The sequence below is a fragment of the Malaclemys terrapin genome, chromosome 9 (assembly GCF_027887155.1).
Source record: "Malaclemys terrapin pileata isolate rMalTer1 chromosome 9, rMalTer1.hap1, whole genome shotgun sequence".
Taxonomy (NCBI): domain Eukaryota; kingdom Metazoa; phylum Chordata; order Testudines; family Emydidae; genus Malaclemys; species Malaclemys terrapin.
The window spans coordinates 87,711,784-87,739,366 of NC_071513.1; the positions used below are offsets into that span (position 1 = coordinate 87,711,784).

Below are 27,583 nucleotides of genomic sequence, written 5' to 3' on the forward strand. Positions count from 1 at the left end.
TGCAAGAACCACCTACACCATTTGTACATTATTCTATTAATAGTGGCTAAAGCATTAGCTGTTGAAGCTCTGGAATAAATTAAAATGGAAGCAGAACTTGAAGAGACAGGAGAATGTGTTCTCTCACTTGTATGTATGTTAATTGGGAGGCATCATACAAGACAGTAGTTGCTATTCGGATCTGAAATGAACATAACATCAGTTAAGGCCCAGGACTCTATCCTGTCTTTCAGTACTGTTAAGGAAAAGGTAATATGTTCTGCACATGGATTTGACTGCAAAAGTATGATCGACCTCCAAAAGTATGTATTGCTACAATGAAGCCACTGGGTTAGTCATATATTTTGTGATGCTGCTAGGGAGCGGAACAATATCAAACAACCTTTCTCCCTTTATTGACATTGGCATAGCAACTACTGTACCACAACTAGACTTTATTTTGGGCTCCAGAAGAGACATAAAGTGAAGTGAAGCGAAGAGATGTGATGTGAAGTTCCCTCCTCTCCTGCCCTAATCTACCATCACCCATCTTTTTCCTTTCATAATGTTTGTGAACCTTATTTATCATCACCTGCAACCCAATTAAAACCCTGTTAAAGTGCACACCTTCATTGACTTTAGCATCACATCACTGCACTGTAGTCATTAAGTCTATGCATCAAAGTTTTTTCTGAGTATTGTACATCTAATCTAGTCTATCAAAAACATTTTGTAGGCTTGAATACAAAGACGGGGTAATCAATATTCATGCATCAAGATTTCTGCAGGGATCAGGAAGGAATTATCTCTCCTTATGAGCATTACTAAATTAGTTAATTACTTTAGGGCATAAGATTTGGTCCTAAATCAACTGAAGTCTGTGTAAATGCTTTTGGACTTTTAACTGGTTGAATGAGTAATTTGCCTGCTTTGTGCATTATATCAGAAAGTTCTGTGACCATATTTAAACCAATAGGATTTAGAGGTATGATGGTATAAAATATGGTATATATGTGTTTTATACATCAAATTTTTAAAAGTAAGTTTTCACCAGACAAATCAATATTTCTTACAAAGGTTAAAATATATTTGTAGGATACAATGTACTAAGAAGCTTATTCATAAAGATTGTGCATATGAACAACACACAGCAATTTAGGAACTAAGCCATTGGCTGATCAAGTCCAGTATTTTGTCTGTGGCGGTGGCCCTGAGGAAAAAGAAAAACCCTGTAACATACTGTAGCAGTGTGGACTCCCCCCTGCAGCACCTCCTGCTGGTCGTCCATGGGAATTAGCTCATCCCAGCTCCAAAGCACCCTCTGCAGGCAGGTGATCCACTACTGCTTGGCCCCCCGTGTCTCTCCCTGGACTCCGGTGCCCTTTTAGATAGGGTGCTGCCCCCTGGCAGTAACCCCTTTCTCTCAGGGTCTACCTTCCCCGGGAAACCCCCACCCACTATCCCCACCTCACCTCAGTATAAGGCTACTGTCAGTCCTCGTCTAGCCCCCACGCCCTGAGGCAGACTGCAGTATCAGCCTACTCATCACTGGCAAGGTTGGGTTTGGACCTGCTGCCTTTGCCTACCCCTGGGCTGCCCTCTGCAACCCCCAATATCTGTTGGCCTTATGCTAGGCCGCAGCCTGGGGCTTTCCAGGCTGGAGCTCCCCAGCTCCTGCTTTTCCCCAGCCCTGCTCCACTCAAGTACCCTGTCTCTAGCTCCCTGCAGCCAGGCCCTTCTCTCTCTGAATGCAGAGAGAGACTATCTGAGCTCCTGACTCCGAGGCTTCTTATACAGGCCAGCTGTGGCCTGATTGGGGTGTGGCCCAGCTGCAGCCACTTCCCCAGTCAGCCCAGCTTTTAGAGATGCAGCCCTCTCCAGGGCTGCTTTCAAGCCCTCCCAGGCAGGAGTGGGTGTCCACCACGCTACACATACCCAGCCAGTTTTGCAGTGTTGAATATACTGAGAAATTCCTTTCAATTCTTGCAGTAATCAGCTTGGGTTTTGATTACTCCTACCTTATCATGAACAACTGCAAAATGCTCAGAAAATTACCTGCACTCTCAAAAAATCCAGCTATCCTATTGGCTGTTATGAGCTCCTATAAAGGAACACTCTCTACAGTGTCTAAGAGAAAAAGAGTAAACTGGATTGGTTTGTGAATTATATTTTTTTAAACTGCATCAGCCTTAAAAAAAGAAATAGAAGAAATGATTAAATGGAAAAGTAAAATGTGCTGTACTAAAATAGAAAGAGATTGAGAGATAAAGTGAGTTATATATAGAGAGAGAAGAGAGAGAGAGAATATATATATTCTCTAGAGCTTTCCATTGTTTTATATATAGAATGGAAAGCTCTAGGGCATAAACATAGTTGAATTTAAAAGCAACTAAAAGAAGTTGGCACAGAGCAACTGAAATAGGTACAGAGCAGAAATTGGGGTAATTTGAAAAATTCAGATCATTCAAATGGCATAAGAAACAAGTAAGGGGAGTGATGCTCCTAGAACTAGACTAGAAAAGCATGTGAAAGCTTCTATCATTTGCTAGGGAAGAATGAAGGCCCCAAAAGAAACTTTAAGATAAAAAGGAGGGTATAGGTCTATTGGATGGATTCAGAACCACTCAAGTTAACATCCGTTATCTCTACAGGCTGAGTTAGTGCAGTGGCTGTCTTAGCGCATCAGGTTGAAAGACCAATGTTATTAGCATCAAAGGCTATGATAAATTCTTCCCCCTATGCCTTGCTACATAGGACCAGAAAACCACCTAGAAACGTAAGTTACTGAGGAGAGATAAAAATGAGTTAATGCTAGGGATTTTCTCTAATGGATTCTAGCTCCCAATCCACCCAGAGTGAATCAACTGGCATGTGGCATGTACTACAGATGGATCAGCAGCGGTAAACATATACAGCTGCACATATCTGTTACACAGGTGCTTGGTTTTGTAATTGCTAGCTAGCCAAGAGCAGACAGATTTGTTGGCAAATCCCCATAGCTGCACAGAGAGTGAGAGAGAAAGACAAGCGAGAAAGTAGTCAGCTGGCACTAACACATCTCCCCAATAGGCTGCACGCCTGGGCCAGAGCTGCTGCTCTCATTCCTCGCCCATATTCTGAATCACTGTCAGATTCCTAACCTATTTCTTCAACTCAGTGGGACAAAGTTATAGCTGAAATTAGCAGAGCAGAGATACCATAATGCTTAGTGTAACCACATTAGCAAGCTCCTCTACGTCCTCTAATTCTTGCTAACCCTGGAATGCGTTTTGGTTTTTTAACAGTTAATTCACTGGAGGAGTAGGAAGAGCAAGGGGGCTATGAGGTTTTCAGTGTGCCAGCTGGTACTGATGACATATGCTGTTCTTTAATAGTTGGACATATTGCAGGAGTAATAGCAGTACTAGGATGGTTATGATGTCCATCTGAATCAGCTATTGCTGATGCCACAGAACCAGTGTGGAGCCAGTGGAAGTGTGACCCATAACAATGGCTGAGATGAAGGCAACGTTCTGATATAAATATTTCCACTTTTAATATTATTTTTCAGACTAAGCTGCATGTTATCTGTCTATAGCAATGGGTTAGGTTGCTTTGATATTAAGTTACACAGAGGAGTTCAGACCCCAGAATGTTGGATACATTAAAAATTACATTATAATGTCGTTTAAAAGATAGTATGTCTACTGCATCCTATATAATAGGAATGGTATAGAGGCCTAAACGTATAGGATTCATATTGAATCTGTACATTATACAATGTAAAGGCAATTTCTGGTTGCTCCATCAATTTCTCCATAGTTTATATTTAAATTTCATTTTCCAAATATGAATTGACACAGTGTTGTTTTAAGTATCAGAGGGGTAGCCATGTTAGTGTTGTTTTACTAAGCCTGTTGATAGATAGAAACAATGATCCAAATTCTATCCGTTTATGTGTTTACAGAGCAACAATCACTTTGGTACCTAGGCCTGTGGCAACACCATGATGAAGTTAACCCAATTTCTCTAAGCTAGGTGTCAACTGACACCACTCAAATCAGTGTTATGTTAACTCTTAAGCCTAATGGCATTAATTTAAATGTCATCATTGTTAATTGCACTGTTAACCATGTTTTCAGAAACTAAAAACCACTCAGGTGTGGTAGTCTTTGGATCCTGAGAGGGTGTGTGAGTAGCGTAACAGCGCATCTTCCCCATCAACTCCTGGATGCAAGCCCCTTTTGAGCCAATAGCGATATCATTAACCACAATACATACACAGTATGTATATTATACTATATAATATAGATTATAGATCTATATTAAGGTATCTGTCCAATAGGCAATGACTGACTTAAGCAACTACTTTAAAGTATCCTCATGCAATTTCTAGTACAATTTTGTTCGACATTTAGCCATGCACCACCTACAGTGGGTGACTGATTTTTTGCTGTTCCCTTCATTAGTCACTTATGACAGATTTTATTGTATTTGCATAAGTGTAGGATAGAGACATATGACTAAATGAAATCAGCACAGCATAGGAATGATGTAGTAATGGTATTTTACAAAATCCTTTCCCAGGGTAAGAAAAATGAAAGTATAAAATATATTCACACCAACAAAGTCAGCAAGCCAACAAATGAATGGGTTTAAGTTTCATTTTATTCAGTTTTTCTTCCCACTCCCTTCCTCCAACCTCTCTTAAGATGTCATGTTACAATGTCCAGCTACACATTGTAAAAAGAGTTTTATTCTTCAGATACACTCATCCAGCCCCTCGCTGTACAAACAGAAAAAAATACTACATATCTTTTAAATGATTCATTTTTTAAAAAGAATTGTATGTTTGTTAGGTCTGAATTTTTTTTTTAAAAGTGTTGTTGCTTGTCTCATTTTCAGAAGCAAACCGAAATGGCTTGAAAGGATGACACCAAGAATTTGGGTGTGATTTTCAGAAATACTCAGGGTTGACCTAACTTTGCTTCCTTTGAGATTCACTATTGACACTTTTGACAGCGTTAAGCCCACAATGAGCCCTTTTGAAAAATCATACCCATTAAGTCAATAAAAAAGGACTGCCTTCTGAACCAAAAGAACCAGCTGGGTGATGCACAGAGACTCATAATCTTTCGGTAAATTTTTCCAATGGTCTGAATAGCAGGGGATAGCAGGTGATAAACATTCAATACTCTGTAGATCACCACAATCCTGCATGTTATAATATTATCATCAATAACAATAGTAATTTATATAGTGCCATAAATATATATATACTATAAACATGATATACGATACACAGAGTTTGCAAAGTCTACAGCTGCACCTCTGTAGCTCTTCAATGTACTCATTACCTACTCTATTAGTTAAAATGGGCAGGGAAGCAATGCCAACTTCTCTTTGCTAGAAACTGGGACTGGAAGACAGGCGATGGCTCACTCGATAATTGCTTTCTTCTGCTCACTCCTTCTGAAGAATCTGGCACCAGCCACTGTTGGAAGACAGGATACTGGGCTAGATGGACCATTGGTCTCACCATTCTTATGTATTATTCTAATGGGAAGAGTTCATCCATCGGTGTAGGTAATCCACCTTCGTAAGATGTGATAGTTAGGTTGACAGAAGAATTCTTCAGTAGACATAGCACTATCTACATTATGATTAGGTCGGGTTAATTACACTGCTCGAGTGGATATTTTAAAACCTTGAGCGCAATAGCTGGGTTGACCTAACTTTTTAGTGTAGGCCAGGTCGTAGTTAACTATTTGCATTCCTTACTCTACGTATGGTAATTGCCTGTCCAAAAAAACTGATGGCCTTTTGATTGTGCAGGTTGTAATCCACGAAACTGCTCTTCCAATAAATTGTGATAAAAGTTCTGGTACTGACTTCCAAGAATTTGTACAAGAAATGTATATCCCCTAATCAAAAGGGTGAACATATTTTATCAGCTAAAGTGCTTGTTGCAAAGGAAGCTGTCAGTCTTTTTTCTTGGAGTTTACATCTTTATTTTCATCTGCTTCTCCATCATCTCAGTGTTATCCAGATCTCTTCAGTCTGCCAAAATGGACTATGAATTTCACCAAAGCCTGCTGTCTCAGGAGAATTCTGATAATACTTCCTTCCAGATGGACCAAGGAGAGCATCTTACTGTATTTTGTGGCATTTTGCTTCCCATTCAAGCCAGAACCAAGAAGTACAGATTAATGGGGAAATAGTTATCCAAATTTTTGTTTTGAAGCCACAAAAAGGATTCAGTTAGAGTTTGTGGAAAACATTAGGGTGGATTTTATATGAACCAAACCTGGAGCTCAGTCCTACAAACCTAAGGGTCCACTTCTGCAAAATACTGATCTCCTTCAGCTCCCAATGATTTTACTATTGCCAGAATAATGTCTACACACTACAGGATAGGGACCATGTTCTACAGATTGTAATTTTTCTACCTAATCAGGAAAACTGAGGTTATATTTCTGGTCTTTGGTAAACTGATGCGACTGACACTATGTCGAATCTAGTCACTTAGGAGTAAATCTGAATCCATCCTTCAATGTGCAGGGAGCTCCTCGCTACAATGAATCTGGGCTAGTTCCATTGGGTGAAAAGGGACAGAATTATTCAAGGGTCGGGGTGCTCAGTGGGCATTTGCAGCCCCTATCCGGAACCCAGCCCCACAGGAAAGTCTTGCACAGGGCAAAGAGAGAGAGAGAGATGAGCAGGGAAAGGCTGACCCTGGCTCTGGATCTGTTACTTTGAGCCTTTGCTCCCTGATGAGTGGGATCACGGACAGGAGAGGTGCTACACAGACTAGCTCCACAGTGGTTCTATAACAGAGAGGAAGGATTCTTTTTATCCCTGGCTTCTAGTAAGGAATATTAATGTATGAATACATGGGCTGTGTGGTGATTCCGAGTTACTGGGCCTTAAAGAAGCAATTATTCAGGGTTTAATAACTCTCTTAAAAACCCCGTTGACTTAACAAGTGGTTAACATTTGTTGTGTCCAGAAAAGTTATCATCTGTTTATGTCAACTAAATTACTACTGAAGCAAGGTTCATAATGCTGTGACATTGCCGCTAAAGATCTATATCAGTTGTGCTTTCCAGACAATATTATAAAATACTGATATTTCTGTTTTAAAAAATTACACTTTCTGTAATAGATTACAGTGTTTCCTTGAAGTGAGACTTTAAGCTGCTAGTGTTTCTGATAACATGTACATCATTAATCTTCATACTTTAATCTCTATAGTCCTATTTGACATACTCTGAAGCTTCAAAGGGTATGAGTGCCTTATATTGTTTATTGAGATACAAGGTAGAATATAAACTAAAAGATCTGGGGAATCAATATTATAGTCATGACATTTTGTTTAATTTACATAATATGCTTTATTGCTAAACATGTTAGATAGTTACTGGTATGTTTGCCTTGATCAATGGTAATATGGACATTCTTGAAAGGGTAAACCTATTAATTAGAGACCTGCACAACTTTCCTTCTTGCTAGTGTAATCATTAAATTGATTTTTCCAGTCCATCATGTAATTGTTCCAGCGATGGAATCCTGCTTTCCATTCTCGTTCTGCTTCATCAATATTTCCTGTAAAACACATAATGGGTTGTATTAATCTAAATTTGAATCTCTTTTTACATTAATTGAAAAATAATGTGGATTACCAGTGCCATTTTCTCTAGATGGCACAACAGTTTCTCCTCCCTCTCTTTCATCCCCAACTATTGGAAATTCAGTGGCTAACATTTTAGCACTGCATCAGGAAGTAGCGAGTTAAAATGAAGAACTATCATTCTGGCACAATCTTAGGTATTATATATTTATGAAGATGAATTTGCTCTCTTTACATTGTATATATGTTTATCAAATAAACATGAACTGTTTATCTCAGCTTTTAAAAGCAACCTCTGTTTATTTTTATCAAAATAGAATGATTTAATACATAGTTTACAGTACAGCCCAGAAACCCCAATAAGGATCATATTTCCACTGTGCTAGGTGCTTGTGATAGAGTATATAATCCCTACAGTGGTGTGGAAGGGGTTAAGGACTGCTTTGGGCTGGAGTGGCACTGCCCTCCTCACTTGCAAATCATTTCAGGACTGGAGGAGTTGTTAAAGGGAGGGAAATCCACTCAGATGGGTTAACCCTGGGAAGGAAACAGACTGTTGAATTTCTCCAGCCCCAGGAGAAGTGACAGCCTGCAGAAAGAGGGTGCAGATCACCTGAGCTAAAAGGGAGAGGTGGGGACTGAGACTTGCACTGGAGTCCAGTGAACTCTGACATTGAAAGTAATTCTCCCAAAGCCCTCTGAAGTAACAACAGCCCATGTCCTGGAGGGAATTGCTGACAGGTTTTTCTTTTCCTTTCTTTTGTTTAAGCTCATTTGCTGTGTGCAGGCTGTTTTCTTGAATCACCTGAGACCCTGAGAGGGGATGAAACAACCAAGAGGCCTTGGCCGAAGAGATGAGCTCTGGCCTGCTAAAAAGATACACCTTGCAGCACCTGTTGGGGTGAGGGCAATTGAACTCACGTCTGCACTCCTCACATAGCTCCTACATGAGGCACTCTACCACTGACAGATTTAGGACAGTGCTGTACAAAAACATAGCTATGTGGTGGAATCACGGCTCCATTCAAGTTAAGGCTGTTGCAGAGAAGCTAAATGAAATCTTTGCACCTGAGCCATTCTTTTTAGGTAACATATCAAAGGAATTGTCCCAGATTGAGGTGTCAGTAGAGGAAGTTTTGGAACAAATTGATGAATTAAACAGTATCAATTCTCCAGGACTGGATGATATTCATCCAAAGGTTCTGAATGAGCTCAAATATTAAATTGAAGAACTACTAATTGTGGTATATTACCTATCACTTAAATCAGACTCTGTACCAGATGGAAGATAGTTAATGTAATGCCAATTTTTAAAAAAAGGCTCCAAAGGTGATGTTGGCAATTACAGGTTGGTAAGCCTAACTTCAGTACCAGGCAAATTGGTTGAAGCTATAGTAGAGAACAGAATTAACAGACCCATACATGATCATGATAGGTAAGAGTCAACATGGCTTTTAAAAACAACAAGGAGTCTGGTGGCACCTTAAAGACTAACAGATCTGATCTGATCTGTTAGTCTTTAAGGTGCCACCAGACTCCTTGTTGTTTTTGTAGATATAGACTAACACGGCTACCCCCTGATACTTGACAACATGGCTTTTGTAAAGGGAAATCATGCCTCACCAATCTATTAGAATTATTTGAAGGAGTCAACAAGCATGCGGACAAGAATGATCCTTGCAAGTTGATATGGTGTATTTGAACTTTCAGAAAGCCTTTGACATGGTCCCATATCGAAGGCTCTTAATAAAAGTAACCAGTCCTGGGATATGAGGAAAGGTCCTCTCAGTGATCTGTAACTAGTTACAACATAGGAAACAAAGGATAGGAATAATTGGTCAGTTTTCACAGTGGAGAGGGGTAAATAGTGGGATCTCCCAAAGACATGTCCTGGGATCGGTGCTGTTCAACATATTCATAAATTACCTGGAAAAGGGTTAAACGGTGAGGTAGTAAAGTATTCAGACAGTAATACATTATTTAAGATAAATCCAAAGCTGACTGCAAAGAGTTACAGCGGGATCTCACAAAACTGGGTGACTGGGCAAAAAAATGGCAGATGAAATTTAATGTTGAGAAGTGCAAAGTGATATACATTGGAAAACATAATCCCAACTATACATATCAAATGATAGGGTCTAAATTTGCTGCTACCACTCAAGAAAGATCTTGGAGTCATTGTGGATAGTTCTCTGAAAACATCTGCTTAATGTTTTCATTAATGTACAGAATGTTAGCAACTATTAAGACAGGGATATATAATAAGACTGAAAATAACATAATGCTACTACATGGTATGCCCATAGCTTGAATACTGAGTTCAGTTCTGGCTTCTCCATCTAAAAAGAAAAGGATATATTAGAATGCAAGAGGTACAAAGAAGGGCAACAAAATGATTAGGGGCATGGAACAGCATCTATAAAAGGCAGATTAAAAAGACTGGGACAGTTCATCGAAATGAGATGATAAGTGGGGACATGATAGAGGTTTATAAAATCATGAACGATGTGGAGAAAGTGAATAGGGAAGAGTTGTTTACTCCTTAACACAAGAACCAAAAGTTGCTCAATGAAATTAATAATTAGCAGGTTTAAAACAAACATAAGGAAGTACTTCACAGTCAACCTGTGGAACACTTTGCAAAGGGATGTTATGAAGGCCAAAAGTATAACTGGGTTGAGAAAAGAATTAGATAAGTTCATCGAGGATAGGTCAATCAATGGCTATTAGCCAAGATGGTCAGGAATACAACCTCATGCTCCATGTGTCCCTAAACTTTTGACTGCTAGCAGCTGGGACTGGATGACAGTGAAGGGATCATTTGATAATTGCCCTGCTGTGTTCATTCTCTTTGAAGCATCTGGCACTGGTTATTGTCAGAAGACAGGTTACGGGACTAAATGGACTAATGGTCTAGCCCAGTATGGTCATTCTTATGTCGAAAGAGATAAAGTTTATTTGCAGGTCAGCTGAATTTTTCCAAACCTGTTGGTCTGGAAACCAGGTTGGTAATTTAATGATAAGAGACTTTTCAATAAGATTTTAATGCCTTCCTAGTTTCAGTTATATCAAGAGTAATTCAGTACTTTTGCTTCTGGGGCAGAGTGAAGGCAAGAAGAATGCAGATGTACAAAAAATAAAAAAAAAATAGATGAACCAAACTTTTTGTTTTCAAAGCTCCAAAACAGTTAAGGCTTCAATAGATTTGAGTTTTGGGAAAAATTCAGGTAATTTCTTATTTTCTCCTGGCCAGTTTTCTCATTAACAAAAAACCCCAAAGCTTGTGCTTTTCCAAATGTTGATAACATTAAAAACTTTTTTGGGTCAATAAACTATGTAAATATGACTCATAAGACCTGTAAGGAGCAGATATGCACAATACTACATTTTCTACTTTTACAGTCACTTTTCTGACCGTAAGTGCTGTTCTCTGCATATTTTTTTTTTTTACTTTAAATAAGAAATCAGACTCTTAGATAAAGCCAGATTATTTGCAACTATGTCAAATGGATGGGTAATTTAGCATTTGGACCATTACTAGTACTATTTTGAGAAAAAACACCTGGATCTTATTGCTTTTCTTAAGCTTGATTATGATTATCCAGTCTAATTTATCCATGCAGTGTTGCCCAATTATTGATTCAGGCAACTGTTACATTTCTTCCTGAATATTTCAGGTACAGAGGCTCAGATATTTCTGAAGTCTTAATGACTGGAAAGTATTCATGCCCAAATGTTTTATAAACTTGAATACATCTCCTGTCCATACATCTCTAATCAGAAATAATTGATCTGGATCATAAATTATGAGATGCTTCAGTGCTACCTAACGGACATTAAAAGAAGTGAGTGAGCTATAGAAAATGGACAATGAGAAATTCAGACTAGCCACCATTATGAATCTAAAAAAGAAAGAGAAACACTAAAGCCCTGAAATAAGAACTTGGGTTCCCATTTGTTTGCTCTTTTTCAGCGATAAGATCAAAATTGAAGTCACAAGTCAATGCATCCCATTATCACCAACATCATCAATCTCTTTGAAGCAACCACCTGTGACTTAGATGGGATGACAGAAAGAAGGCAAAAAAAGATTAGAGAATTCATCTTGACCAATAATTACAATTCAGAGCATGAGGTTACTCGAATTCACTACCATATAACAAAAGCCAACCAATGAAATAATTAATACATTTTAACAGATGCAACAGCTTAAATGCAGTTTTAAATGGCCAAATCTCCTTATATTTTCAAATCTCAAAAGGTTTTGTAGTTGATTATCCAAAAACATTTGCAGGCCATGATTATAAATAACAATAATAAATTGTAAAAATAATAATAAATAATAATAAACAATAGATACATAATAATTAACGTGATAGAGAGTCTTTTTTGGATCAGGTCTCTAATGCTCAGTTTGACAAAGCAAGAAAACAAAGTGTTCCATATACCCACAGATCAAACAGTTGACAGCACATCCCTTCCCACATTGCTTTGGTGATGTCACAGTGCCCTAATTTCAGTGGAGTTACATCAGAGATAAATTTGGCTCTCTGCCCTTTTTTGCCCCTCTGTTAAATCTGCCAAAAGGGCACCAGTTGTGAATGTATTTTTGTGTTATGGACACTAGGAGCTGGACAGAGGTCATGTAACAGTTATGATATAGTATAATTTACTAGGAAACACAAGTCAGGAGTAATGTTTCCTTCTGACCCAGCTGCTATTAGGTACTTAGGGTGACCAGATAGTGTGTAAAAAAGTGTAAAAAATCGGGACAGGGGGTGGGGGGTAACAGGTGCCTATATAAGAAAAAGCCCCCAAAATCGGGACTGTCCCTATAAAATCAGGACATCTGGTCACCCTATAGATACTGTACCTGCAAATATATTCCTGACTCTTAGCTCTGATAAATATTAAGAATTGTCCAGGTACAGGGGTCTGCAGGATTAGGTGTATTTTGAAATCTCTCCTGGATATTCTTTAGTCATCCATACAATTTCAGGAGAGCTGTGCAGCTTTAACCCACAAAGCAGGTTTTTTGTTTGCTTGTTTGTTTTTAAAGAAATCACCAGATTTTTATATTCTTCTTCTTCTTCTTCTTCTAACTGTCAGTAGAAATGTTCGGATGGTACAATATTGTAATAAGTTTTACCTCCCTTACTAACTAGTTTGCAGGAGAGTGGGACTAGACAAATTACATGAATGGACAGAGGACTTTAGGGGCCATATCCTGCCACCCTTAGATTAAGTATTGCCTTACTCTGAGACTAATCCCACTGGCATCAATGGGGCTTCTCAACATGAGTAATGGTTGCTGAATCTAACCCAAAGTAATATGGAAACTGTTTCTGATATTGAACTTTCTGACTTGTGGCATAAGAACATAAGAACGGCCATACGGGGTCAGATCAAAGGTCCATCTAGCCCAGTATCCTGTCTTCCGACAGTGGCCAATGCCAGGTGCCCCAGAGGGAATGATCAGAACAGGTAATCATCAAGTGATCCATCCCCTGTTGCTCATTCCCAGCTTCTGGGAAAACATAGGCTAGGGACACCATCCCGGTCCATCCTGGCTAATAGTCATTGATGGACCCTATACTCCATGAATTTATCTAGTTCTTTGTTGAACCCTTTTATAGTCTTGGCCTTCACAACATCCTCTGGCAGAGTTCCACAGACTGACTGTGCATTGTGATACTTCCTTTTGTTTGTTTTAAACTTGTTGCCTATTAATTTCATTTGTGACCCCTAGTTCTTGTATTATGAGAAGGCATTTTAATGATCTACATACAGCTGATTATTTGTCTAATGTATAATGCTTTTGGATACTATTTTCATACATGTAAAATGTTCAAGCTTAATTCTTAGTTTTCTTAGGATATTTTTCTTAGCACATTCACAAAATCCACTGATAGGACTATTCCCATGACATTTTATCTTTGTTTTGTTTTTTCATAGGTAATATATAATGACACAATCTTGCTATAAATTAAAAAAAATATATATTTTTAAAAAGACCAGAGGAAGTAATGGAGTGGAAATTGCCTATAGCCAGCTCAAGGGGAAACAGACACTACGATAGTTAGGCTCTGGATGCATTACAGGTTCTTGGAGTGTTGGAAGGAACATTCATTTCGATACATAATATTTTGATCATTAATATCTGTTAGAACTGGAGGGTGTTCAAGAGTTAACAAACTTCTTTTGAGTAAATTAATCCATTATTCTAGTTCCTATTCCTTACAGGTAAGGACTAGTGTCTTCTGGCTCTAGGACTACTGTGAATTTGCCAGTGCTAGTACCCTCAGACTAATCTTTTTGCCTTGTGCATGATGAATATTTAAGTCTGTTCCTTCCATGGTATTGAGTGCCCTGAATTTTTCTTAGGCCAGTGAGAGTTGAGAGTGCTCAGTCCCCTGCAGGAGCCTATCAGCTCCCTGCAGAAATGCAACCTGAGGCAGCAAGAGTTCTGTCTTCTTCAGAATCAAGAGCACACACTCGACAAGTCCAGGGCCCAATTTACTAGGGTACTTGTATTATCAGAACAAAAATATATATATATTGCAACTAAGGTCCTCAATGATAGTGTGGTAATCCACCACAAAGTAAAGACAGTAAGAAATCCCCAACACTAAATACTCTAGAAATATTCAGAGACTGGCATTTCCATTTATGTCTCTTTCTGCTATCTGGATGTGTGAGATTTGTTTTTCTCTTATTAATTTTCTAAATCTGCAGTCATACTATAAGCTTTGCCAGCTCTGAGCATTTTGCTTCCCTAGGAAACTGGAAAAGATCCACCCTTGCAGCCTGGAGTCACTAAACATTTTGCTGTCTCTTATATTTTACTACTTTAGCCAACTGTCTGTCTTGCTTAGTGTGTGGTAGAGCCAGCTTTGCTGTTGAGCAGCATTGGTGCTGGCCATTATGTAGACACGAGACCTCAAAGTAATAAACAGGATAGCAGAGGAAGATGAGTTAGTAGGTGGCTCAATACCAAACTGATTCCCTAGCATGGTGACAGAGAACACTGTATGACTGGAGGTGCCATTTTTCAGATAAGACATAAAACTGAGGCTCTGACCACTTGAGGTAATTAAAATATTCAACTGCACTTTTAGCAAGAGTAGACATGTCAGTTTGGGTGTCCTCTTCAGATTCCAGTTGGAATCATTACACTCCTGTCTACCTAAATTCCAGCTGCACTTTCAACTGGATATCATATTTTTCTTCACTTCTGTCCTAAATGTTGTACAGTACAGTCACACACCAGTAGGTGCCATTCATTTGGACCAGCTCCATGTGCGCCAGTTTCTCAGTAATGGCCACTTCGAACCTAGACAGATTTGTTAAAACATTATATGGACATCTACACAGAATTTCCTTATCAGAATGGGTGCAACATTTACTAGGATACAATGCTCTCCCAGCGACCTCAGCGTATGCAACGCCTTTTATTTTAATAACATGACCCCTTCTCCATATTGGCAGGGAGGTCACCATCCTGGCTTGCTGTAAATGAGGGATGCCTAAAGATACCAGAAGGCTAAAGAGTATACTGTTACCTGTCCAAACTAGTCTTTTGGACTCTCATTGATTCTCTGTTTCCCCATGCCCACGGAGCGGTACTGGGGAGATAGAGTCCCACCACTTCCATAAGGGCTGGATGGACCCGGCCATCAAGGAGATCAGTTACAATTCCTTGTGTGGTGATAGCCAAAGTTTGTCCTGCTTTCCAACAACTTTCCTCTAGTGCCTTTATTTTAGACCCATTTATTAGCAGGCTGGTGACTTCTTGACTCAGGTATTTTGTTATATTTAATGAGGTGGATGCAGAGTTTGACAGATTCTTTAAGCTATCTAGGATCAATCGACTGACCTTAGTAGTATCCAGTCCTCCCCGGACATTAGAAATTACAGCGTCAGCCAACCTTGATTCCAGCCGGTCCCTCCTCTCAGCTTGGCATGCTATGGTATAGGTGTTGCCAACAGAATTACCTGCACCAAACCATTCTGCAAGGGTATCTAGTAGTCCCCTCTTCTGTCTAGTTAAGCGCTCACCAATTTGGTTTGTTAGGCTAGTAATGTTTCTACTTATTTGAGGCCTGATCTTTGCACGTTGTCTGTTTACTTCTTCTAAAGGAATACGCACTTCGACCCTGTAAGTGTGGAATACCACCGAGGTGAGGACCGGTAGGGCTGGTCCTATCATTATTAATCCTGGTTTTGGAACAGGGATTTGTTCAGGGCATGACACACAATTGGGTGGTTCCACTCTGTCTCTGATAACCCGGTTAATTGTTACCAGTTGTGGACATTTTAATTTGGGCCATTGTTTAACAAATGTATGCCATGCCTTTGGGGTTACCTTCGTTCGTTCTTTAAGTGGTAAGCCCTATCTTGATTCAGCAGGCCCAACCTCCACTGGTACCATGTCAGTATAATTGGCACATAATTGTTTATGAGTGTTTGGTTTCTTTCCCACAAAATCCTACACAAATTCCAGTATTATGGTCTGTGTGTTTCCTCCCAAGCCATTGTGGCAATATGCCATGTAATTATATTCAAATGAGGGAGAGCCCAAGACTATGTAGTCCCCTTCACTAGTAGTATGCAGCTGTCCCCCTTTAAGGTAACTCGGACACTGGTTGCATTAAGTATAGACACTGTTCCTCTAAGAGGGCCACAACATTGTCTAAGAGCATCACCCTGTTCAAAGGGATAGCTCATACACTTCCATGATTCCTTCCAAATGCCTTAATGAAACTCCATAATTTCTGGTCCTTGACACCAGCGGATAACAGGGCAGTCAGCTGTTATCAAAATTGTAATGTTACTAGCCTCCCTGTTGTTATGAGCATTAGTGTATGATTTTATTTGGACCTTCTTGCGTTCTACTGTGTGTTCATGTCCTAACCACAGTGCCACCTTTACTTCTGGGCAAACTTGTTTATTGGCCACTGCACGTATCTTGCAAAAGCTAAGTGTTTCCTTAGCGCGGCAATTAAAGCGAAGTGACCCATTCCCAGTTAGTGACCCATTCCCAGTCCTCCTTTTCACATGGCACACGATTTGCGTCGTTTCTCATGCACCACAGGGACAGCAGGAGCCACAGTAGAAGCCTCCCCATGGTCGTTCTGGTTGTCCTGGTCACCCGTCAGTCGTTCCTCTTGTTGTTCTCCTGTAGAGACACCTATGGAAATATCGTTAGGATTGACAGATGCTGATTCAAACAATTTTAACTGATTTTGGTGACGCCAAAATGTTCCCAATTTTCCCCCAATCTTTCCACATGTATCAGTAGTCAGAAGGACCCTCATAGGGCCTTGCCATCTTGGCTTTAAAATTCCTTTAACCTCTGGGTAAATGCGACACATTACCAAATCCCCAGCTTTAAATGCAGGTTTGTCCAGACTGCTATTATCATCCAGCTGGGTTTGATTTTCCTTCACCTGGTTGTATAAATCCTTCAACTCTCTGTCCAATGCCTTGATGTAGTTTTGCAGCCTGTCTGCAAAAAGCCCTGAGTCCCCTGCAGGGAGGATCACAGTGCTAGGCTTTCTCATTGCTCTTCCTGTCATTACTCAAAGGGTGTAAATTGAGTCAGCCTATTTGGGCTGCCTTTAATTCGATACAATACAGCAGGAAGCATACGAGCCCACCCGTCTCCTGTATCCAGTACTGCTTTTGTTAAGGCTGTTTTCATTGTTCTGTTCATTTTTTCCACCATTTCCGAGCTTTCAGGGTGATATGGTATATGGAACCTCTGCTTTATTCCTAGTGCCTTGCATGCCTCCTTTATTACTTGCCCTGTAAAGTGAGTTCCTTGGTCAGAGTCTATTGACAGTGGTAAACCCCATCTGGGTATTATTTCTTCTGCTAGGATTCGAGCTACTGTTGTAGCAGTACAATTCTTGGTTGGGAATGCCTCTACCCATCGGGTAAAAGTGTCAATAATTACCAAAATGTAAGTGTACCCTCTGCTTTGTGGCAAGGGTCCAGTAAAATCAATTTGCAAATTTTGCCATGGTCCCTCTGGTCGTGGTTGGTGATTCAGAGGCACCTTTTTCCTTCTACCCACATTCACTTGTGCACGTTACACATCTTTTGAGAAATTGTAAAGCATCTTTTTTTCATGGCTGGCTACCACCAGTATTCCAAGGCGGCCCTCATTTGTCTCCACCCCAGATGAGCTGGAGAGTGGATGGAATGGAGCAGTAGAGCCTGTATGCACTCCGGGGCTACCAGCTCCTCCCCCCCGGCCCATACCAGAGGTGATTTTTATATACACAGTCTTGTTTTTTCAATTTACTTTTTTCTTCTGGGCTTATGGTTGCATATAGCTTTCTTAAATTCACTTTCTCTTCTGGTACTCTAGCTGCACAAATCTTAATAGGACTTGCTTGTGCAATTTCTTTGGCATGTTTATCTGCCCAATAATTTCCTTTTTATTCCTCACTTGAGATCTTATTGTGGGCTTTTATTTTTACTACTGCTAGTTCTGATGGTAGTTTGGCAGCTTTTGTTAGTCTTTGAACTGCTTCCATATTATTAATCGGTTTGCCAGTTGTTGTTATAAAACCTCTGCGTGACCACACGTCCATGTAGTCATGCACTACTCCAAATGCATATCTGCTGTCTGTATATACAGTGAGCTTCTTGCCTTCCCCCACTCTCAAAGCTTCTTTGAGGGCTGTTAGCTCCGATTCTTGTGCTGACTTTGATCCTTCCATCTGACCTGACGTTATCACTGTCCCATCACTGAGTACTACTGCCCATCCGGTGTGTGGCACTCCATTTTCATACTTTCTTGATCCATTTACATACAAAACTATATTTGGATTCTCTAATGGCTTTTCTTTAATTCTTCCCAACACTTCCTCTTCTCTATCTATAAGACATTCGTATACCTCTCCCTCTACATTCAGACATTCGGCTACATTTATTCCCTTGTCTCTTACTATGGAGAAGTTAGGGTTTTGCAAGCACAATGTTGATTCCCACTGACTCCTTCAGGCATCTGTTACAGATCTTAGTCGCCCGGTGTTGAGGAGATTGATAAGTGTATCGGGTGTTTGAAGCACTAATTTCCCCATGAGAGTGTATGATTTACAAGCTTTCACAGCTCACGTAGCACAATCTAGAGCTGCTACACACTCCAGTAATCCCTGGGATACAAGGGTCTTATGGTAGATAGGGATGCTACCGGACGCTGTCTATCTCCGTGAAGCTGAGTTAGTACAGCGGAATACTGGGTCCCGCTATGGCTACAGTAAAGGTGGAACGGCTTTCCCATTGCAGGTAAGCCCAGGCTGGGGGCGGAGGCTAAAGCCTGTTTTATTTTTATAAATGCCTCCTCTTGCTCTGTGCCCCATATTACAAACTCATTTGCAGGCTTTCCCCCTCTAGTGAGGTTTTGAATTGGTTCCACCATCTCTGAGTACTCCCATATATAGGTTCTACAGAAATTAAGGAGTCCCAGGACCTTTCGGACTTCCTTAACTGTCTGTGGTTTCTTTAACCCTCGAACTGCTTGCTTTCTGTCTATTGTGAGTGAGTTTTCTTCCTGTGATATGTTATGCCCTAGGTATAAAACTTGCTGCTGTTGCAATTGGGCTTTCTTCGGGCTTAATTTAAATCCTGCCTCGTGAAGATACATGAACAGTCTGTTTAGGGTTTTTAAATGGTCCTTTTCATTTGAATTGGCAATTAGCAAATCATCTACATACTGCAGTAGCACAATATCCCCTTCCAAAGGCACTTGTGCTATTACTTCTGCCATTGTCCTGTGGAATATGGAGGGAGAATTATGGAACCCCTGAGGTATTCGGGTCCAAGTGTACTGCTGGTCTCCTACTGTAAATGCAAATTTCTCCTGACTCTCCTTTGCAAGGGGAATACTCCAAAATCCATTAGCTACGTCCAGGACTGAATATTAAATGTCCTGGTGTTAGCAAATTAAGAATCGTGGCAGGGCTTGCCACAATAGAATGTGCCTTTGGAGTCACCCAGTTAAGGTGGGTGTAGTCTATAGTTAACCTCCAGGTCCCGTCTGGCTTCCTGATGGGCCAAATTGGGGAATTAGTTGTGGAGGTGGTTTTTCTAATCACCCCTCTGAATTCCAAATTAGTGACTATATCTTTAACTGCCTCTAAGGCTTCCGGTTTAATTGGGTACTGCCTGTGGGCTTTGTGAGTTGGTCCTTCTACAGATATAGGCTTCATATTTACTAGCCCACAATCTTGTTTATCTGTTGCCCACACTTCAGGGTGAAGGGAACACAGGGTTTCTACTGGACTTCCCCCCACTCTGGTATTATTACTTTATTACTGGCAATTATGGCTATATTTTGAAATGATCTTTCCTGTTTGGACCCTTTGTCCCATTCAATGCAGCTAGCTCTGGGGCTGATTACTCCCCCGAGCTCCTTTTACAATTACTGCATGTTTTGATTTTATTTTTATTTTTACAGTCACATGCCAGATGTTCAGACTTATTGCATGTGAAGCAGGTAGTGGTTCTGAATGCATGAACCCTACAATTTCCTCGGAGGGTGTGGTTGCTGCTACCTTCCTCTTTTTCTGTTTTTTACTTCTGTGGCTCATTTCATTACCGCTGAGTATGTCTCTCCCACCGAGATGCTTAATGCCAGGCCTGCTTGGTGATTTGAAGACAGCCCCTCCTTTAGGATTTGAAGGAATACATCATGGTCTCGGGATGTTATATTCTCCAGACCTGAATAAGCTCGGAATGCATTCCATTTCTTTTTAGCATAGGACATGGCAGACTCCCCCTTCTGCTGAACCACAGACTGCAGAGCCCCCCCAGTTAGTGGTCTGGGCTCCTAGAACAACAGAATTCTGTTACAGTGCCTGCATCTGGGTTTGGGATTCCTGCTGGTTCTTCAGCCTGATCCCCTCCCGCTGGGTTGGGGTTCCGATCTTCAGCCCAGCGCCCTGTCTTCCATTTATTATCTAGATTCTCCCACACATCCCTGGGGCACTTGCACTTGACCAGGATGTGAACGTCCTTCCTATGGAGGCCATGTATTTCTGTCAGGCCATCCAGCTTGTCCCAGAACTCAGTATTCTTGTTATCACGCTTGAGTTCGGATAAATCAGACAGTAGTGCCTGTTTTTCCTGGGGGGGTGAAGGGACGATAAATTTCAGTTGTTTCTGTTCTAAGTCCCCTTACTGGCTCACCCTCCGCGTTAACGTTTCTGAACCTCCTTAACTGTGTTTTGATTGGAGCCATACGCTGTACTTGATCCCCTGGGGCAATTAATGTTTGTGATGCTCCTTTATTATCTCTGTGGGTGCTTAAATTTGGCCTGTCATTCGAAGAAATGTATGGAGGGGGTTCTGATTCCTCCCCTCTGCTTTGTGCTGCTGAGTTTTCCCACAGATAGTTAATCGGCGGAGCGGTGGGCTGGCAAATGCCAGGAGTTTGCTCTCCCCCTCCCAATCTGGAGGTGTGTCCCAGACATGATGATTCTTTTTCTCTGGGATCTTTTCCAATTTCCAAACAGTTACATATTTTAGAACATAGGCTCTTATCTCTCAGAGCCTGGTTTTGAGATCTTAACGTTGCAATTTCTTTCTCCTTTATGTTAAGAATATCCAATAAAACTATTACTGCTTTGTCTGTTTTGTCACTTCTCTGATGATTCCACCAAGTAACCAGATCTGCCTCTGGTCCGGCTGCAGAGTAGTTTGCTTTTTTAGCTGCTGCCTGCCGAGTTTTGACATGTTTATATTCCAAGTACTCTCGAGGACTGATTATTGCCTCTCCTTTTGATGCCATGGGTTTTTCGTCACCCCAGCTGCGGACCTTGAAGGGAACTTGCGTCTTCCCCTCCTAAATGCTTGTCAGCCTTTATGACGAGTTACTTTTCCCCCTTTTTATGCTATGTTTTCAACTCTCCACAGCCTTGAATTTCATGAGGACATCTCCCCACCATTAATACCGCGTGTGTCTTCAATTACACACACATGCCGGACATATTGGTTGGAGACTTTGTGCTATTCGAAAGCATGTACATCACATGCCTGGGGGGGGCACTCCCCTAGGACTTGCAATGTTATGTGCAATGAGGAAATGGACCACCAGTTTGCACTGCCTACCGCTTGCGTACCCAGCCAATCTTGGGCTTAACTCATGGCCAATCGCTTGCTGGTGGGTTATCCAAGTCCTCCGTAACACACCCCTTAGTTGTTTAAACAATACATGATCCTCTTGCACAAGTCTTCCCTCCCAAGTGGTACCCTTATTCAACCCCTCTGCTTGGACTACACGTGTCTAAGGTCCTTCACACAAATTAAAAAGGAAACAAGATGTGTCTGAAAGGGGATGAGAGACTTCTATCCCTGGCCTAATGAGGTGGTAAAGTAAACATACTCACCTCTTTTGGATTTCAGTCTCAGATCCTCAGACAGTTCACAAACTCGTATCCCTGACGAGCCCCCAAACTGAAGGACATAAATCCACACCGTGTAGAGGTCAAAGCATAGGGGTTTATTACACATAGCGCTGACAGAGTGTCACCTGGCTTATTTCCATGGGCGGGGGAAGGTGATGGGGTAAGCAGTTCCACACCCCGGGATAGGTTTTGCAGCAAGACAAGATAGCACAAGAGCAAATGGTTAAAAGGTTACACAATGTCTCCGCCCATGGTCTCAAGTTAGCAAGTTAACATTTAATTAATACTTTGATAAAATGTTATTAGTATAAAATATATATATTGAATTCTGATTTGGGGTCCATAGGAACGGAGTAACTCCTTTGATTGTCCAACAGATACATTCCTAGGGGTTAAAGCAAAGAAACAGTGAAAGCATATGGAAATAGAGATTGTCTCCTTTATGTCTTAAGGCAGGGAGGTGGAAGGGTACCATATCATTATAGTGACATGTGCCAATTTTCATAAACTCAAAGTTGGATCTGTGGGAAGACTGTTTTTCCTTTAGGAGAAGCACAATAGGAACAGGGATCCTTTGTTCAATTTGAAACATTGGATGAAACATAATTATTCAGTTATTGCCTCAACATCTGGCATTTTTACTGACCAAGCATATCTTAGCAAAAGCAATGTTGTCTCGTTTATTCTGCTTTCTCTTAGCTGATCACTATTAGCTAGGCCTCTGGTCTCTTAACCAAACTCTGGACTTTGGGTCTGGAAAAGACCTGGCACAATCCATATACCAGGTTGTTATATAAAATGCACATGGATTTTAACCTTTCATTAGGGATGAAAATAAATGATTTATGGTATATCAAGAAACATACTTTCATTTCTCTAGGCAGATCGCGAAAGGTGGTTTGTAATCCTTCCCTGCCCAAGGCCATGAAAGCCAACTCTGCTGGCCTGCCAAGAGATGCTGAAGCATGTGTGTTGATATAAATCGTGTCACAGAACATTTGGTATACACAGTACATTCATATATCAATAACATCATCCAAACAGATGGAGTATACAATTATCATTTTTATGAGTAATGCCTGATGATCAAAACGCAGATTAAACCAACTCTGTGTAGATCTGAAATACCCACTTCTTGCCTGAAAATGACCCAAATTCGCACACAAAAAATATACTTGTTATTTTGTAAAATCTCCCACGTAGTCACCAAATGGCAGGGTGTCGTGAAAGAGACACAGCAAAGCGTCACCCAAACAGCAAATAATGCATTGAATTGGTTACAAATGCTGCTTCCTTTCCCTTTTTATATTTAATAAAATGAAGTCTGATGCTAAGAGCTACTGAGCATCACCTACAACATACTGATGAGCCCAACCAATTTCCATTGAAGTGAATGGGAATATTGCACTCAGATAATGTGGCATAGTCTAAGAACCGAAATAGATCAGAATAGATTAAAGCAAATGGTTTCAACAGACAATCTGAGACCATTCCCATGATCCAGTCCTATCCCTTTAGATTCTGTGATTTCAAATCCAGTAAACTGCAATGATATGATCTCAATCAAGAATAAAAATATTGGTCTGATCCCGCTCCTTTTGAAATAAATGGGAAAAGTAATAATGATTTCAGTAGGCGCTCGATCAGAACTGTAATAGACCAAAAGGCATAAAATGGGAATGAATTAACCATTTCAGAAAAACAGAACAAAAACAAACTTTTGCCACCATGAACACTTACCCACTTCTAGAGCCAACTTCTAGAATCAATCTTAAACTGAACTTTATGGAAGGATGTGAAATTATCACTTAACCTTTCCAAAACCTGATTTTATTTTCACACACTTCTTTCCTTCTAGGCTTAGATGAGGGTTGGAACTCCAAAAACATTTTTATAAAGACTGTTCCTGAAAAATATCCAGAGGCACAAAACCCTGATCTGTACCATTGGCTCACTAAAATGCAAGATACCAGAACCCTGACAGGAAAATCAGTTTTCAAGAGATATCAAGCCAGTTATTGAAGTCTGAATGGATTTGGATAGCATAGCAAAGTTTCCAGTCTTCATGATTAAACCCAAACTCCAAGCCTCACTGAAACCATAACTCCAAACCTTGTGACAATTATCCATCACTAATAAAAAGTTATTAAAAGTGATTTAGACAAACACTGCAAAAGCACTATGCAGACAATCTTAATTAAAATCCAGTGGTATTTTGCACTGGCCAAACCCTGAGGTCTCTCCACTCTTTTTACACAGTCTTTATATAACAACTGCATGGTTGTCACCAGAGATTGAGCCCTGGAACTCCAGAAATAAATCACAAGCATCTACAGCTTGGTTCTAAAGAACCAAATCCCCCAGCTGGCAGCAGCAGCAAACTCACAGCCTCAGTGGATTAGGTACAAAGGGTAAAGAAAACTCATCCTAAACAGCTGCAGCCCTTGGCAGTTCTAATCCCAGACAAGCTCCCATTTTTGGCCATCATGGTCATCATTGGGGACTGAACTTGGTACCTCCAGCATTAACAGCCTGCTGCACTACAGTTTCAACAAAAGCCCCTCAGCTGGAAGCAGACATATCTGCTCTCTGTGTATCAGGTCTGGTCTATACTACCCGCCTGAATCGGCGGGTAGAAATCGACCCATCGGGGATCGATTTATCGCGTCCCGTCGGGACGCGACAATCGATCCCCGAATCGGCGCTCTAACTCCACCAGCGGAGGTGGTAGTAAGCGCCGCCGACAAAAAGCGGCAGAAGTCGATTTTGCCGCCGTCCTCACAACGGAGTAAGTCGGCTGCAATACATCGAATTCAGCTACGCTATTCACGTAGCTGAATTTGCGTATCTTAAATCGACTCCCCGCTGTAGTGTAGATGTACCCTCAGACACATTTGGGGTTGCATAACACACTGAAGAATAACAAGGCAAACTCCTGCTGAAGTGAATGAGAGTTTGCCTGAGAAAAGACATCAGGATTTGATTCCATTGAAATAACCTTTTCAAATATAAGCTTTGAGATTCAAATTGAAACACAGTGCTACTATCAGGAAAGTGTGCTTGCATTGAACAGTATACTCTCATATTTACCAAATGTTTACCTGTCATTTCCAGGACTTTGGGAAAAAATACATTCCAGAATCGACACTGCTGGGCACGTAATTTTGTGTATATCTTTGAAGCTTCAGTGTTTAATGTTAAGTATTTTTGTTCCGTGGTAGTGAAGATTGGCCATCTGGTTCCATTAATCTGAGTCCCATTTGGAGTTCTAAATGATTAAAGAGAAATATTTCATTTCTCATGGGAAATTACCTGTGCACATCAATAGAATAAAATTATACTATTGATAAGTTATTTTATTTCAGACATCAGTATGTTAGTTTGGAATTATTGGAGCACCTTTTGTATATGATAGAAATAAAACCACCACCCAAAACAGTAAAACTTTAATTTTTTCGTATCACTAAGGTTAATTAACAAAAGTCAAACTAAATATATTCAGATTAGTTTTTGTTTTTTTCTTATCCTAAAGGAAAAATGAAGTTAATAAAACCAACCTACATAAATTTCATATGTTGAACCCAGAAGGTCTAATAGAAGATACAATCTGTTACAGATGACCCCAAAACAGTAAAGTTAGGAGCTTGTATTACATGTATTTTAATTTAAATGCTAACGTAATATGAGTCCATTGGATTGCATTGTTCAGGTAGCTATGAACGGTCTACAAGTAAAAGTTTACATCTGTGTAAATGAAGTGACTGGAGTCCACCGTGGTTAAAGCAAGGTCCAAGAGAAGAAGATAATGTCTTTTGTATTAGAAGAAAAGGCCCTTAACTACAATGTGCTAAATACCTGCACTGTGTTACTGAGCACACTGAATCACAACTCATTATGAAAGCAATGAGAATTAAAGGGGGCTGAGCATCTAGTAGGATGTAATTAGCTTCCAACAGGAACAGGACCATGATTATTATTAGTTGTAGTGGTGGTAAATATTATAATAGGCCCAAGGGATAAACTGAATTTAAGACGGGGATATGGTTTTAGGGCCATAAAGATTTTTATCCATTTTTTTCCAGAGAGGGGTGAGTTTTATTGTGTGGGAATAGATAGGACTTGATGAAAAAGAAGTTGGTTTAAGTTGCAGAAGAGAGGAAGTCTTAAAATCATTTATTGGTGCAGGAGGCCTTTGAGATAGAGTATGATTTATATAAAGACTGGATGATTTGTGACTATTAAATGGCAAGGCTATGGAAGGTTAGACAGGGTGGAAAAAAGGGTAATTAAATATCCTACTTCAGTGCTTAAAGAACGAAAACACTTTTGCTTTCCTTGCTGGAGACTGCTGCTTAGGAGTCTGAAGTGTCTTCACCTCAGGTAGTTAGTACAATGGTGAAACACTGGACAGTAGCCTTTCCTGTCCTGCTGATGCATTATGTACACAGGACAGTCTCCGGCCTCCACATCAGAACTCTTTTTCATGGTATGAGGGCAATTCCAACCACATGCAGCTTCCTGAATAGCTGTTGAGGAGGAGGAGTGGCATTCAACATGGAAAAGTAAATAAGAGGAGTACATGGTTCAGGCCATAAGTGACCTCTTTCAGAGGACAAAAATAAGAAGAGAATCCCAAAGGGTATGGGATTCAGGTGGGATCTACTTACCAGTGATGGGGATGGGGGTGGTTGGAGGATAAGTAATAATCATATTCAATTATCTAAATATTTCTAGAACATCAGGCCTATTCTCTGTATTCTGAATGAATCTAGTTATTGGCCCATCTCTAATGTTTTGCTTTATTTTAAAGCATCGGGTACTAGTCACTGGTGGAGACAGGATATTAGACTAAAAGATCCATTAATCTGATCTGGCATGGCAATTTCTATGTTCCTAACTTGCTCACTTCTTTACTAATTCTGCTCTTATTAACTTATGGAACCCTTTTAACTGCACATTTATTTGTGGCTTCTGAAAACAATGATTTAAACAGAGTTGACTTGTACTTCAGTTCAAAATCAGAGCACTAATAGTGCTGTCAGTATTCATTTAATAGCCTTTATGCTATAAAATAAATCATGACATTCCAAATTGTAATTTACAGATAATAAGGAGGTTTATGCCTATGAATGCAGATATACTTTACTAAAAATGATTGAAAACATGATCAGATTAATATAGTATATTGCCATACCAGAACATGCTGATTATAACATTCTCTCTGCATTGCTAGAGCACTTACCATCTTAACTAGAAATGTACTGTAGCTCCCTTCTTACTGAAAACTTCCAGAAATTAAAAAACAGTTCCCAGATACAACAATACAAAGAGACCACAGGATTATAATAATTTTTTAATTTGTAACAATTGTTTAGGTTTGTAATCTATCTGCACACATCACACCTATCTTTCATTCCTTCTCGTTAATAATGTTGCCATGAGCATTGTAACTCTCAATATAATCTGGGAAATTCCATGGTTTATGGAGTTAATACAAATACAAATTAACTGTATTAAGATAATGTTATGATTGCATGGCAAGAACTCAAGTGGCAAGCAATGACAAAAATGAGGTTGT

At 40.2% G+C, this 27,583-nt stretch overlaps 1 protein-coding gene across 1 annotated transcript in view; it reads right to left on the reverse strand.

The window, feature by feature from the left end:
• Positions 1–4,608: 4,608 nt before the first annotated feature.
• Positions 4,609–27,583, reverse strand: part of BCHE (butyrylcholinesterase) — a 51,579-nt gene continuing 28,604 nt past the window's right edge. The window contains exons 3-4 of the mRNA XM_054040528.1: positions 25,107–25,273; positions 4,609–7,563 (exon numbers count right to left, since the gene is read on the reverse strand). Coding sequence (XP_053896503.1) covers positions 7,439–7,563; positions 25,107–25,273 — 292 coding nt within the window. The 3' untranslated portion in view covers positions 4,609–7,438. The remainder of the gene's footprint in view (positions 7,564–25,106; positions 25,274–27,583) is intronic.